The sequence below is a fragment of the Heloderma suspectum genome, chromosome 5 (genome assembly GCF_057233095.1).
Source record: "Heloderma suspectum isolate Gila_16-S chromosome 5, 16-S_ref, whole genome shotgun sequence".
Classification (NCBI taxonomy): domain Eukaryota; kingdom Metazoa; phylum Chordata; class Lepidosauria; order Squamata; family Helodermatidae; genus Heloderma; species Heloderma suspectum.
Genome location: NC_139462.1, coordinates 61863162 through 61878997, shown reverse-complemented (window position 1 = coordinate 61878997; position 15836 = coordinate 61863162). Strand labels below are relative to the sequence as shown.

Here is a 15836-nt window from a genome sequence, read left to right as displayed (position 1 = left end):
CCCTGAGGTACTGAGACAAAATAAGCAATGGCGACTCTTTAAAAATATAAAAATGAGACTTTTTTTCCCGCATTTTGACTGCTTACCATTATGTTAATTGTTGGTATACTGTGTTTTATTGAATTTGATTTTTATGACTGTGATTTTATTGATATATTTGTGTTTTAATTATATGTATTGTATGTTGCTTTGAGGGCCTGTGGCTGAAAAGTGGCATATTGTAATGCTTAGGTGCGATGCCTCCAACAGGCGGTGCTGTTCCAGGTTGTGTCTTGCCTTCTTGCTGTTTTGTTCCAGGGAAGTTCCTAAAAAGATCAGATCTGTGCTGGAGGTCTGCACTGTTGGTTTAACTTGCAGATTCCTAATAAAATTAAGTCTGTTCTGCTAAGTAGGAATTAGACATTGGGGCTGTTTACACATCCTGCTAACCCATGGTTGGTGGCAAGCTGGGTAGGTGGTTAAGCAAACAACCTACTGTGCTCCCATCAGACAATCAGGCAAACAAGTTACACAGAGTAGTTTATTTCACGCACACCCCTCCTGTAGTCCTCCTGTCCAGCTGGGCAGGTATCAGAGAACAGGTGGCAGGAACAGAGATCGCTTGAGAGGAGCAAAGTGTCGGCAGCGTTTTTGGCTGCTCTTGCCGAGCAGTTCTGTGGGCAATCTCTGTAACCCACGCTGGTGTGACAGATAGCACGCTAACCCACCATAGGTAAAATAACCCTTACTGCAAGGCATGGGTTCTGAGGGTGGCTTAATCAGGGGAATTAACCCATTATGGGTGGGGAAAATGCTCCTCCCAACACGCTAACCCACCATGGCTTAGTGTTATGTCGGAACCCAGCCATAATCTCTAACTAAAACCAGCTGTTACTCTGTTCGCTCCGTAGCACTGACTGGAACACACAGGGTTCATGTGAGGCATTGGGTTGCATATGTTAATTGGCCTTAGAGCAGACTCATGCTTTTCAATTGGTCTAGTCTACAGATGACTAAAATTGGATACAACCCATTGAGCAGAAATAAAGAAAAATGTGGTAGTCCTCTTAGGGTGCAATCCTATGGGGACAGGCGACTGCCTATTCAATGCAGGGCAGGAGAAGTGCGGAGGGGATTGTCCCCTCCATGCTTCAGCCACCCTGTATTTGCAGCTAGACAGCCGATTTCGGCTGTCTAGCTGCGGGAAGGTGGTGCAGGGGAAGTGGTTGTTGGATGACACATAGGATGTGTTATACCAGCATTTCTGCCTTCCCTGCCCCAGAATGCCCCCCAAATGCCCTGTTTTTGCTGCTCCATGCTCCTCTTCCAAGCGTGGAGCACGGGGCCATTCCGAGCTGCCTGCAAGGCAGCATGGGAGCAGGGGAAGGTCTATTCTCCGGGACAGGCTCCGAGGTCAGTTCCCGGAAATCAGCATATCCTATGGCAATCTAGCCACTGACCAGCAGCTGTAGGATTGCTCCCTCCATAAAGCTTATTCTTCAATCACAGCTGGGGCTTATTAGAAAGGCACTTTGCACATGCTTAATAGACCCCTCTTCTGTATTACTTCACACATTTTAAAGCTTAATCATGGGAATGAAAGAAAGCTCTAGGCAAAGTATTAGTGACTTTTGTTTGAAAGTAAGCCTTGCTGTGGGGATTTGTGGCATGTACAGGAAAGAGGGCAGACCTGGCTGATCTCTGTGACTCTACTAAATATCAAATTATTTTACTGCAGATTGATCCAAAATGACCTCAGCCACCCAGCTGCACACTTCTAATTGCTAGCTCAGTTTAGACAGAATTACACTCTACTCAAAGGCATGCATTGAAGGAAGGAAAACGCATGCAAGAATCTATCTTTTTAGCAATCTTTAACATCCCTGACTTCCCAATAACTATTTACATGAAGTGTGACACAGAGGGGATACAAAAAACCCTTCAGCCTTCCTCCTCCAACTCTGCTACAGTTTAGCCAGCCGGCCTGTCTGTAAAGTGTGTGTGTGTGTGTGTAACACCACATAAATCTCCCATTGGCACTTGCGGCCTGATCCTATACATGTTTACTCAGAAAGAAGTAGTGCTTACTCCCAGGTAAGCATGCAGACAATGAGAGCCTTGAGGAATCTGTTACAGCAAACACAGTTAGGCTGCAGTCCTATACCCAATTACTCAGAAGCAAGATCCATTGACCTTAATGGTACTTACTTCTGAGTAGCCATGTATAGGATTGCACTGTAAGGCTGCAATTCTTTGCATCCTTACTTAAGAGTAAGTGCTGTTAAATCACAGGAATGTCTTAGCAAACATAAATAGGATTGGGCTACACTCAAGCTTGACTTCAGTTTTGTAGGGCCTGGGCAAGCTGCCTTCAGTCCCACCCTCTTGCTTCTGCCCTAGAAGAGTTCTGGGCCTGCAGACCTGCCATCTTAATTATGCTGCCCCACCCAGAAGATGCACATCTGCAGCAGATGACTGTGCAGGTAGGTTTGGGTTTATGGGCCCAGAGCTCCACTCACTGCAAGCTGCTGGGCTGCCCCCAACTCCCTGCTGGCTGCCATTATCCAGCAACACTAGTGGACTACTGCTGGATCCTGGCCACAGTTGTGTCACAACTGTGTCACAGGCTGGCACTGGGCCTACTTAGATGTCTTTAAGGCAGCACTCCTATACATGGTTACCTGCAAATAAGGTCCATTAAACACAGTGGCACTTGCAGCACACTCCTTTTCATGTTTACTTGGAAGCTACTGTGATAAACTTTGTTTGCACAACACACTAGGCCTTACTTCTGAGTAAAGCACAGGATCAAGCTGTAAGTTACTTCAAGTTGTTTTTATGTCATGTAGCGCCACCAATATACAGGGAACTTTACAGAGTATAAAGACAGGCCCCAGGGAGCCTTTCTGTGTGCGCCTGTGTGTGTGATGGGGAGGGGGAACCTTTGTAGACAAAGCAAGAAACTGCTGAATTAGAATTCATCAGCAGGTTTAATTCTATAACCAGAGGCATGAATCGCAATAATGGATTTTTATCACACTACATGTGTTAGTTAGCTTACCTACCGCCAGGATGTTTGATATCAGCAACCGCTGCACTGTAAATGACCAGGGCTAATAATGCGCTTCCCACCATCAGTATTTCATGCCCTGGATTTCCTTCTGACCTTACTGTTTACCATTCCCACCCCGATACCACATAGGTACTTTTTAGAAAACATGTAACTCTATAATACTCCACATATCTGATCAAGTGGGCTATAAGCGGTGAAAGGCTATGCCAGAATAAATGTGTTAGTCTTTTGAGGTGCCGCAATACTTCGTTTTTTGCTGCAATCAGCTAACACGGCTACCTTCATGGCAACTGGTCGTGGCGGCCCATTCATGCATATGGCGAGGGAATCGACCAAAGAACATCGCGGCACGCTCCTTCTCCGCCCTCCTATCGCAGGGATCCGTTCCAACTTCCGAGGGCGGGGTGGGTGGTGGGGGGGGTGGCGCGCCGTCTCCCACACCCTTTGTCTCCTCCCCTCCCGCCGCTACTATCACTTCCTGCTCCGGCCGAACTACAGCTCCCAGAAGCCCTCGGGGCGTCGCTCTGGGTCTGAAAGTGAAAACAAACTTTCGGGCTGCCCGTTTCAGTGGAAACACCGCATGTTTCGGTTCTCTTTTGTTTCCGTTCTCGGAGCTCAGTGATGGGCGGAAGGAGCGACCGGGAGGCCCCTCGGGCCGGGAAGGCGCGCCGGAGCTCCCTAGCGCTGCGGCAGGGTTGAAGCAGCCGAGAGACTCCGGCCGAGAAGGCCGAGAAGAGGAGCGCCCGCCCGCCCGGCGCCGCCAGTTCAGGCGGTGGAAGGGGCGCCGCCTCCTCGCGCTCTCGCACGAGCCCCACTGCGCCCTGCGAATGTGAGTCCGGCCCCTCCCGCCCCGGCCTCCGCCCCCCGCCCCTGGGCAGCCCTCCCTAGTGGTTGGCTTCGGATGCATTTCCTTTTTCCCCATGTGGGGGCAGGTGGGGAGAGAAGCCGTTTCTCTGCAACCCCTTGAGCAATAAATGAACATGGAGGCGGCTGCTGGGAAGCCAGGCGGCGAGGAGGAGGACGAGGTGGCGGTGGTGGAGCCGCCGCCGCCGCCGAGCCCCCCGGGCAACGGCGTGGGGGCTCCCGCGGACTCTGCCATGGACAGCTACTTGCGATCTCAGGGACTGTACCGCAAGCGGGTGGCCAAGGACGGGTCGTGCCTCTTCCGAGCCGTGGCGGAGCAGGTAACAGCGCGCAGGTTTCTTTAAGCAGCGGTTGATCGCGGCGGAGCCACGCGGGCGGGGGCGGTAGGAAACACGGGCGGCGCAGCTGCTGTAGAGGGGAGCGCTGAGGGGGGCTGGGGGGGGACGAGCATGACGAGGGGCTTGTTTGCTACAGGCCCGGCTCGCCCCCCCCCGCCCCCCGATCTCCTGAAGGCCCAACTGGAGTGGAAGGAGGACTTTGACCTGTTGGTACATGTTGCCTGCGTGACTTCATGCGGGCGAGAAAACTGGGGAATAGTAGTTCGGAAGTTTTGCCTTCGCATTCTCCTGCACAAAAACGTAGAGCGGTTAGGGTGTAGCCGCCTCATGAAAGAAACCGGTCTGGGAAAGACGACCGGGTGTGGAAACGAATTCTCCCGTATTTCCTCATTTGCGCGCCTTCAGTGAACTTGCGTAGTTAGGAAGAGAGAGAGATCCGCTAATCGCCTTTTCTTAGTTTCGGGGGGAACGGATCGCTGCCCTCTCCTCGACTTGGTCATCTTTCTCTTAAAGCCAACCCCTTTTATTTGCACCTCCCACTTTTATTTCTTATCTCCTGCTTGATATGCTGCTCTTTAGCCTGCCCGCAAACGGAAGGAGAGCGGACTCTTATTTATTGGAATTCTATAACTCTCCCCCACTCCATACTAATATAATATAATATAAGTTGTGGAATGGGGAAAACCTAAGCTTTTGGTCTCTCCTGTAAGTGTGCATTACTAAAATACAAGGCACCTTGACGCAGATCTGCCAGGTTGCCCTTATTTCTTTTTTTGGCTCAGCCGACTTGTGGAGCGTTTGTGTTCTAGCTGGAATTTAAAATTCAGCCTGGAGGATGTTCAAAAAGCCATCGGGCCTATGGAGTAAATAGATGCCCCAAGGGCTGCTTTAAATTAGGCTAGCTTCCTGTAGCTATAATGACTCAGCTCCTTTTGAAGAGCTGAGTGTGGAGAACTTTACCTGTTCTTGCTATGCTTCTACTTTTAGGGGCTGTTGCTGAGGATGGGGGAGCAATATTGGATTCTGTTGTCAAATGCGATCTTGATGCTCAGAACTGAATCATCAGTTATGAGAACTGGCTTATCATGGTGGCCAAGAAACTCATTAAGGGATAAGACAAGCCTTAGTCTCTCAGCAAACCCCTGCCTCCCTTGGCTCATTAGCGATATGAGGATAATCCTGACCTAATTTACAGAGTTGTTATGATTATGATAGGCTAATATGTAAAGTGATTTGGAGCACTACATAAATGCTTATTTGGGCCAGTTGCAGACTCTGCCTAGCCTACCTCACAGGGTTGTTGTGAGGATAAAATGGAGAGGGGGAGGATCACGCATGCTGGCTTGGGCTCCTGTGAGGAAAAGGCGGGCTATAAATGTAGCAAGTAAACAAAAAAATAAATCGTGCAAAGGATATACCTCAACATAAAACCAGTCCTGTAAATAATAGTGTACAAATATGGCCACACATTTTTGTGACTAGTTGAATGGAGTGATAGCAGATTTGGGATTATTGCCTAGATTTTTGAGCTCGGCCTTGAATGCCCTCTTAACTTGCGTTGGAGCTGTGTGCCACTTTGTTGTGCTGGTTTGTGTTTCAAGCCTGGTCTCCACATGAAACAGAATGAGGTATAGAGTTCTGAGGTGGTTGAATTGACGGTACATTGTCAGACTGCAGGTGGAAGGTACTGTTTTTGAATGTTTCACTCAAGTACAAAGCACTGCAAAACTTTGTAAGTAGAAAACTAGCACATCACATCATAGTGCGGGCTAGGTTGGGTTAGAACCTTTCTCTCTGATGTGCTATTTGAAAAAAACAAAGTGTGAGGAAGCTTTCAAAAATAGCCTTACTACAGTTTAAATTGGTAGGGTTTACTCTCCCACCTCATTCGTCTGCATTTTTAAACCAGGTCTCAATCCTTGTATAATTGCTCAAATATAATTTTGCCTTAACTGTTAACGTGACAATTTTGACTTAAATTTTAAGTGTGTGTGTAAATATATGTATGTTCAGAGCTCAATAACGTGTTGTCAGTTCACTTGTAGCTTTCATAACTTTTCAGTCAGCTTATCAAACACTTTTCTTTTTAAATAACTCCTTCTCCAGGTTTTCCACTCTCAATCTCAGCATCTTGACATTCGAATGGCCTGTATAAACTACCTGCGGAAAAACAGAGAGCAGTATGAAGCGGTAAATAAGCACTCGTTTACTGTGGGTGGCTGGTGAAGGCCATGCTGTTTTTCATAGTGTTGCTTTGCACCTGTGACTGGTCCTTTTGTGTGTGGGGTGTGCATGAGTGCATCTACTCCTTCCATTACACTCAGGCTAAGGACTAGGCCAATTTGCTTTGCTCAACTGGTTTCTGGTCCTGGGATGTGGTCTGAGGGGACATGACCAACCACTTTACTCCTGCTAGGCCGGTCTGGCTCTGGTCAGTGCTTGGATGGGAGACCACCAGGGAACCCCCATGTACTCAAGGCGACCTTCTATGATGGGAGGAAGGTGGGATATAAATGTTCTAAATAAATGAACCTAGACCACCAGACTGGGATAGTGTTGTTCCTCTAACATTTGGGAGAGCTTCTATTTCCTCATAGGGAGAGAAAATGGTCCCTGACTTATCAGGTCCTGGGAGTTTCCATGAAGAAGTCAATAGCAGAAAGTGCAACAGCGGTTGCCCTGCGTGCTCATATACCACCCATTATCTCGTCTCCTTTGGGGCTATCCCTCCTGACCTGTTCCCACAGTCCTTTGCTACTGTCTCCCTTCTGGGTCTAGGTATGGCTTTGTTCATGTTCTGGCCATAGGTGTGGCTTTCACAGATACTGCATCTGAGACAACTTGGAAAAAAGTCAAGGGTACTCCTAGAGAAGGTGCCTGGATCCCATAAGACCAGCGTTCCTCCTCGTTGGGCTGCTCCTTGCATTAGATTGCCTGCATCAGCCTTCCCAAACATGGGGACCTGCAGATGTGTCAGATTACAGCTTCCGTCACTCCAAGCCAAAGGTGGTGCTGGCTAGGGGTGATGGGAGTTGAACTCAGACACATCTGGAGCAGGTTAGGAAAGGCTGGTCTACTTGTACTCTGAAGCCTTTTCTAGCAATGTAGCTGTAAGAGGTGCATCTTCAGAATGTGGCCATAGACAGATTCATGGCATACACCTGTTAATTTTGGTGCACTTTCCAGAAGTTATCCTCTGCACACAGTCTCTCAGGTATGCATCTGAATTTGGGACTGATGATTGCATGGAGAGGATAAGGTTCTAGGAGCTGTGTCAAAATTAACAGGTGTTTGGAGGGCGGCTTACACAGCCCATAGCTCTTCTACGCAGTGTGGCCTGGGCCATCTCAGCGAGTTGCATGTCTGGAAGCATGTGGAGAAGGTAACATGTGGCCTGGAGCATCCCCAGATGCTGCCAAGAAGCTGCAGATGTGACTTCCCCAGTCTTGGCAGTGCATTTCAGTTTGGGATGGGATGTGCCCATGCACATTACATCCTCCATGTGGCTGTGTATCTGGAGATGATTTGATCAAGTGAACAGGCCCTTGGATGTTCTGTAATGGGATTATTCTTTATATTTTGGATTTAATACCTAGACCAGGGGTGGGCAGAAGATAGATCTGGGTTTACTGGTAGATCTCTGGGGGATTTGCAGTGGATCGTCAAGGATTTCTGACTCTTAATTGTTTAACAATTAGCAGTAACAAAATGATTGGCTCCCCACCCTAAATTATACTGCTGAAATTAGGAAAGTGTGGGTGTATCTAGGCTTGTAAGCTCCATTCAATTCTGGTAGTCAAAACAAATTCCTGGGCTCAGAATTCTTTAATTCTGAGTATGGACGTCTTTTGCCCCAGGCTTGGGTTGGGAGATCATGGGATTCTTGTAAAAAGCAAGATAGATTCTGCTAGCCTGAAGTCTGCCTGCTGCTAACTGAGAGCTCATATGGGCAACCTGCAGGCCACATGGGGCCCTCGAAGGCCTTCTGTGTAGCCCGCTGTGGGTGCTGCAGTTGCTGCCCCATCACAGAATTTTGTGCTGCTGATGCCGGCGGTGGTGATTTTGCTGGGGAAGACAGCGTGGAAGGAGAATTATTCTGGCACATTGTTCTTCCCCAGCGCAACTGCACTTCTGTTCCCCCACCAAGGAGCTGTTTGGTGGGCTGCATGCCTCCCACTTGTGCAGCCAGTTGATACGGGGGGGAGGGGGTGGCACAAAGTGATAAAGATGTGCAGTGAGGGGAGGTTTGACCTCACCATTTCAGTGTGCTAAGATGGAGTGTGTGTGTGGGTGAAGGCTGTATGTGCATATGTGTTCAGCTGTGCACTCCTGACCCATCGCTGCATGCGGCCCTCATGGTCAAAAAGGTTGCCCAACCCTGACCTAGAGTCCAGGTTACCTTTTTTTTGTTTAACCAAGAAGAATCAGGAGCAGGGTGCCAAACGGTTCATACAACATTGGCCCTGTTGCAGCCTTATTCTGTGAGATTGGGGGGGGGCGGGGGTATTTTCTAACCATGACTGCATCAAATCAAACAACTGTGAAGTTTGGGCAAAGCAGGGAAGAAGTAATTGAAAACTGATCCATATGTAGGGTTTAATATGCAGCTCTGGCATCTGTCTTTAACGCTACCATATGAAATACGAATAAAGTGCCTCTGAGCAGATTCAAGGGTGCATTTCTCTCATCGCTGAGTAAATAGAAGTCGAACAAAGTTGTTACATCACAACACTGCTAATTCTTTTCTTCACTTTTATGTTTTAAAGTTTATAGAGGGACCGTTTGAAGACTATTTGAAGAGTCTGGAAAATCCACAGGTATTTATTACCGGAGTATGAGTGTAATTTTTTTTAGTAATTTTTGAAGCATGTAATAGTAAGCCAATTAAGTGGGGTTTACTTAGTGAGTGAGCTCCCGTAGCTGGTGACCTAAAGTAAGATAGGTGAAGATGCATTGGGAAACGTACATGTAATGATTTATCTGATTTTTGGCTGCCCTTGCTGGCCAAGCCAAAAATTGGAGTTGTCAGCCTCTCTTCTCCTGACACCACCTTCCCACCACCCACCCAAGGAAGCATGTGAGCTTGGACACTTCTCTTGGTCTTTTCCAAAGGGTGGGCTGGCATAGAGTGTGTTGGGTTGGGGTGCCTCTCCTGGATGGTTCTCCCAAGCATCTTCCAGTAGTGATACCAACTCTCTATCCCGCCCACCTTTGAGGGTGTGTTTTGTGGGTTCCCCCCCCAGTGTAGCCCTCTAGGCATCTCATCCCTGCAGCTTTCAGACAACCTGCAGCCTTTCTCCAGACCTCGTGGCTGGATGGGGGTGCGGGATGGGGATAGCTGCATAACTGTCAGGACAGTTTTTGCTCACCTCTGCAGCTTCAGAGCTAGGAGGGTGGTTGGCCACGTGTCATGCTTGCAAGACGGTGGCAAGGAGAATTCTTGAAGACTGATCATGACCTGTTGAGCATGAGTTTGGGGCTTTTCCTTTTTCTTTCCCCAATGGCTGCAAGTTCTGTTCTTCTGGCTCTTAAAAGATGGGAAGGCCAGGAGAACACAGTGCAACGTTGCTGGAGAGGAAGATGCCATTTTCTTCACTGAAATGCTGCCTTTCAAATTGCTGCTGATAGAAAATAATGCATTGATGCCAGGCTAAAAGAAGTCATTCCTTCAGCAAGCATGTTCTTTTCTGCGGTGGCACTGCTGCTGTGTTGTGCCTCCTGCTGCCCTCTTCCACAGCCTGTGAGTTGTTTCAGCTCTTGGATATGGAACGCAGTTGAACTCCCCCCTCGCCCGGCCAATTTGGCCCACTGCACTGTTGGTGCAGGGGCAAATTGTCAGGCTTTCAACACCTTCTGCTCCTGTGCAGCAAGACTTATTCTGGCATTTCCATCATAGCTTTCTAGTATTATTTATTATTGCAAGCAGGGATGTTGGAGAAATCCACAACGAAACCGAGTGAGTTCAGATTTCTATGAATCTGACCCATGGATGCTGCAACAGACTGGCTTTTCCCTGAGTCATACAGATTCTGTGGACTTGCAGACTTCTTTTAATTTTCCGAAAGTTTACCAAATTTAGTCAAAGAAAAATACATCAAATTTAAAACACCAGCTGAAAATGTGCTTTCCCCCCATAGGCTAAAGCATGAAAATGCACATTTTGGGGAGGATTTGTGCATTTTTGCAAGTGTGAATTTGCACAAATTCAGGAAATTGGGAAAAAAACAGATTCTGCCAATGAGTGGACAATGAACAAAAGGCACCTGACAATCTGTGTAATGCAAACGGAACAGATTTTACAAAATCCATACCTCCCTAATTGCAAGCAAAGAGCCATCGTCGGTGGTCCACTTGCTTCAGGAACAACCTAGTTGGCACCTGCATGCGCCATTGGACTCATGCAGGGCTGTGTGAAGGAGAGAGGGGTTTGGGGGGCATGGGAGGGATTTTGGCATATGAGGGCAGAGCATGCAGGAAGGGCAGGATGTGGTGGGATGCTGGATTGGGACCTAGGTTTTTTTTTTACTTCTGTACTTCATGGAGGATGAGGCATGTATGTGAAAATTAGGGGAAGTCAGTGGATTGAAATGACATTACAACTTTTCATTGAATTACTGAAAGCAATTCTGGTTAGCAGCAACAACCACACATTAACTGAAGCATGATAAAACTAAAATGAATTGTTTGTGCTGGGGACTTCATGGGAGTCCATGAGCAACATCCAGGCATTCCAGTTGATTTGCAGAAAAGAGGTTTCTGGTGGTTTGGGTTCTGACTTTACCTAGATATGTTCTTAGTGTTCAGTTTTTCACTGCAATGAATTTCCCCCCCTCTTTGATACAGGAATGGGTTGGACAAGTGGAAATAAGTGCCCTTTCTCTTATGTACAAGTAAGAAATATCTCAATATTTTTCTTTTGATAAGATCCAAAACAGTAACTGTTAGCCAAGATGAAGTGTGAGTTTGAGTTTGCTAGGAATATACCACACAAATAGGCAATCTTCCCTAGCACTGGCTGGAGTGTTGTCATTCAGGTGCCCGCAAGAAAACAGTTGCTTTGAGGGAGAATCTTCAATCTGAACTACATTTACCAGCGGGAGGGGGAAGAATAATTTATTTCAACAAACTTTCTTCCAAGCATGGGATAGCTATAGAATGTTACTCCACTAAACAACCAAGGAAAACTGTTTTCAGTTTCTGTTTTCTCTGCAGTTCCTAGTTTGTCTGGTTGGCATGAATGAGATACATTTGGTATGTTGCCATGTTAATATAAATAGGCACAATGGCATGATTTATAGATCAACCCTAGATATGCCTACTTAGAAGTAAGTTCCATTGAGTTCAGTGGGGCTTGCTTCCCAAAACTGGGAATAGGATTGCAGCCTTATTGTATTATCTGAACTCTGGAGTCGGGACTCAGGTTGAATGGTAGTAGTTTTAAGTGTGTGTTGTTTCTTGAATAAATAAAGGTGACCAGATTTCTTGGTTAATAAAGCAGGGTAAACTTAAAAAGCATTTCAGTGCACATATGTGATTGGTGCTTGCATATTCTTTTTGGGAAATATACAAAAGACGGGAGAATAGAGAATATATTGTGCAGATAAAGATAAGTATATAGGAATTCTGTTGGGGCAGATGTAGTGAAAATATTGGCATGGAGGGGAGGGGGCAGACAAATAGATTTGGGTCAAGGGAGGTTAAGAGGTGCGATTGCAGCTAGTAGCAGTTTCCAGTTCCTGCAGCTTGGCATAAGCCTCTGTCAGAATTGTGCAGAAATTCCATGCCATGTTGTCATTGTTTTAGCAGTCAGTATACATGTGCTGGGATTGCAGAATCTACAAGCTGTTGTTGTGCACTGCCTTAATGACGTTTTAGCAGATAAGGTGGTATATAAATGTTAAAAATAGACAATTAACTGTCTTTCTTGTGCTGCTGCATACATTTGAACAGTTTAAATAGATAGTTGTACACTTTTCTGCCAAGCTGCAGTTATACTATTCCTATTAATCATGCCTCTTACATTAAAGCCTGTATTTTTATTGTGTCTCTCCCCCCCTTACATCTTCTAGAAAAGATTTTATAATATATCAGGAACCAAATTCCACTCCTTCGCATGTCACTGAAAATGGCTTTCCTGATAAGGTAAGACACCTGCTCATATAACTGAATGTGCAGCTGACATGAACGCTTACGGCAATGAGGGTTTGGCCTAGGAAGCTGCCTTCCAGACCGGTACTGTCGACGCTGTCTGGCAGCGGCTCCCCAGGATTTCAGGCGGGAGTTTTACCTTCCACACATGGAGATGCTGGGGATCAAACTTGGAGCCTTGTGCATGCCAAGATGTGCTCTGCTGCTGAACCACAGCCCTTCCACCAGCAAAGCTGGGGTAGGGTATTTTGCCACCGCCCACAGTGCCTGCGTCGTGTCACACTAGGGCTGGATTCCAAGATCACTTGCAATCTGTGCCCAGGCTACCAAAGGGCAATTCTTAGCTTATGTTCAGCTGCATGCCGTTCAGAAGATGAGTCCCAGCATCCTCTGGGACTTTGCAAGGGCCTTGGAATGTCCTAGTTGCACTGCTTCATTGGTGCCCCTAAAAAATATTTCAGCTCCAAGTAACAGCTTGTATAGTCTTTGCCAGCGCTAGCTTGTCTCTGTCTGTATTGATTCTTCTTTTTGAAGTATCTTACAGCGAAATCCTATGCATGTCTACTTGGCAATAAGTCCCACTGAGTTCAGTGGGGGTTACTTCTCAGTAATGGTGCATAGGATTGCAGCCTTAACTCTGAAGTAGGATAATGAAAGCCTGCTTCTGAGCCTAAAGCAAGATCACGGCACTATAATACCCATGTGTTCTGGGTTCGGTGTGTGTCATCTGAGGGCCAAACCAGACTAAAATGTGGGAGATCTGTGGTGAGTTTCTCCTATTCCTAATAATAATAATAACAACAACAACAACAGCTGCCAGGGCCTGTGTGTTCATTTTGGACACACAGGTCCTGGCAGCTGTTAATATTTATTTTAGGGTTGGGTAGGGATACCATGCCCCCCTGATGCTGCTTTCCCAACCCAAATGTTCCCCTTGAGTTGCTAATTGCCTTGCTAGCGTTGGGGGAGTCACAGGTACCATACAGTAGTAGTAAGGTTCCCCTTTGGGGCAAATAGCAGCTTCAGAGGTGGCAGGGGCGAGAGCTCACCTTGGGGTAAATGGTGCTGGAGGTAAAAGGGTTAGCCCTCCTCCCCCAGTGCCACTTCCCCGATCTGAATCCCTTTGCCTTGAAGTATGGATGCCACGCTGGCTATTCATATTTTTTTAAATATTAAAAACACCTTTTCTAAAAACGATATAAGGAGCACTTGACTGATATTCAGCATCATGAAACGTGTGCGAGACCTTGGTCCTTTCATGTGAGGGAGAAACGTGCTGGTGGAGCAACTTCAGTGAAGATCTCTGTGCTAGCAGCTGAATGGAGCCTCCAAAGGAGAAAGCTTAAGGAGGCAATAAGCTGAAACCTGATACCAATGTAAAGGATGAGATGAAACAAGCCATGAGGCTTATTAATGCGGCTTGATTGGCTGTTGAATACAGGTGCTGAGTGTTAATCCACGCTCCATTGCTGAGGTTCGGCATGTTCCTGATTGGTTCTGGGTCAGCTTATAAGTGGTATTATAGCATCCTCTTATTTGTGACTGAAGCTGGTGTGTTATATTGAAACGTTTCACATTTTAAAATCTATACATTTTAAATTTCAAATGTTAAAATCTATAAATTTATAAACTTTATAGATTTATAAACTGGATGTGCTACTGGTGGTCATTTGTTTTTTGTTTTTCTTTTAAATCCTGAGCCTGAATTTCCTACATTGGCCTTTCCCAACCTGGTGGCCTCCAGATGTGTTAAACTGCAACTTGAGCACATCTAGATAATACCAGGTTGGGAAAGGCTGCCCCACATCACGTCTGATGCTAATTAAACCCACGTAAGAAGACATCAGACTGGCCTCTTCTGTCTTTACTATATCCAGTAAACACAAACTGTACTGAACTTGCGTATTAAGTCTTGAAATAATTCCACTTGCTCAAGTGGTTTATTGCTTTGGAGAGGCAATGGGTTGTGTCCACTCTTAGTCCGACATAGAGTAGACCCATTGAAATGAATGGGACTTAACTTATTTAATTTGTGCCCTGCCTTTCTATTAAGAAAAATGGCACTCAAGGTGGCTTACAACCATAAATAAAACTTGGTTAAAACAATGCATTAAAACACAATAAAAACACAGCAATAACAGAATAAAAACAGCATCCATCCCAGCAGATCCACTTACATGCCAAAGGCCTGCCTGAATAAAGAGTTCTTTGCCTGCTGGTGGAAGGACAGCAGAGAGGGAGAGAACCTAGCCTCCTTCGGCAGGCTGGGAGCAGCCATCAAGTAGGCCCTCTTGCCTCGCGACCAAATCTGCCTTTGAAGGCGGTGGTCTCAAAAGAAGGTCCTCTCCCAAAGATCTTAAGACCCAAGCAGGCTCATATGGGAGAAGGTGGTCTTTCTGGTAGCCTGGTCCCAAGCCATATAGGTAGGGCTTTATAGGTCATAACCAGCATTTTGGATTCTTCCCGAAAGGTTCAGCAGAACTAACAGGGACACGCTCCCTCTCTCCAGTTGCCAGCATAGATCATCCACCAAGGCGACCAAAGCAGTCTCTGTCCCATAACCAGGCCTGAAGCCAGATTGAAGTGGATCCCGATAATCTGCCTCATCCAGAAAACCCTGGAGCTAAGAAGCCACCACATGCTCCAGCACCTTGCCCAAAAATGGAATATTGGAGGCTCACCAGAAATTACCCAACACAGTGGGGTTCAGGGAGGTCTTACCACCACCTTAGACTAACATTGGATACAACCATTGGTGTTTTAGTTCTTTTTGGTCAATGTGTAGATTTGTGATCGTAATGTGTATTTTTAAGTCTTCTTTTGCTCCCCTCTAGGTTTTGCTGTGTTTTTCAAATGGCAGCCACTATGATATTGTCTATCCTATAGAATATACACTTAATGCTGCTCTTTGCCAGTGTAAGTAATAATGTGATGAATTGGTCTTGAAACGAGGTTTTAGGAGTGGGTGGTGACCAGGGCAGAACCCCTCACTGATCTGGAGCGCCATGCTGTTGTTGCTTTTGGTGCTGTGGTTTCCATTGCCAAAAAGGTGAGCCTCCTCCCTACATGGAGAGGAGTTTTCAGCATTTGGCAAAAACCAGTTGAGTCTGCTGCAGTGCTACTTTGTCCACTTTGGTAGTCGTGTTGGTGTGCACATACATAGCGCGTGCTTGAACTGTAGTTCTTCTATTGGACTTCTCTACCTTAAAATTTAGGACTTGGGATAGCCTAAATGAGGGGAGGGAAATTGTGGCCCTCCAGATGTTCTGGCCTACATCTTCCATCAGCCCTAGTCAGCATAGCCAGTGGTGAGGAATGATGGGAGTTGTAGGCCGAAACAGCAGGAGGGCAAAGGCGCTTGTGTGTCACAAAACAAAAAGGAAAAAGTTTGTAGGTCCCTGAAAAAAAATTATTCTGCCCAACGCATTTTGGAA

General features: G+C 46.6%; 1 protein-coding gene across 1 annotated transcript in view; it reads left to right on the top strand.

Moving 5' to 3' along the window:
* Positions 1-3604: 3604 nt before the first annotated feature.
* The window catches only part of OTUD4 (OTU deubiquitinase 4), a 35786-nt gene continuing 23554 nt past the window's right edge, over positions 3605-15836 (top strand). Inside the window, exons 1-7 of the mRNA XM_084856171.1 lie at positions 3605-3881; positions 3985-4236; positions 6361-6444; positions 9021-9071; positions 11098-11144; positions 12324-12396; positions 15237-15318. Of these exons, the coding sequence (XP_084712297.1) occupies positions 4027-4236; positions 6361-6444; positions 9021-9071; positions 11098-11144; positions 12324-12396; positions 15237-15318 (547 nt within the window). The 5' untranslated portion in view covers positions 3605-3881; positions 3985-4026. The remainder of the gene's footprint in view (positions 3882-3984; positions 4237-6360; positions 6445-9020; positions 9072-11097; positions 11145-12323; positions 12397-15236; positions 15319-15836) is intronic.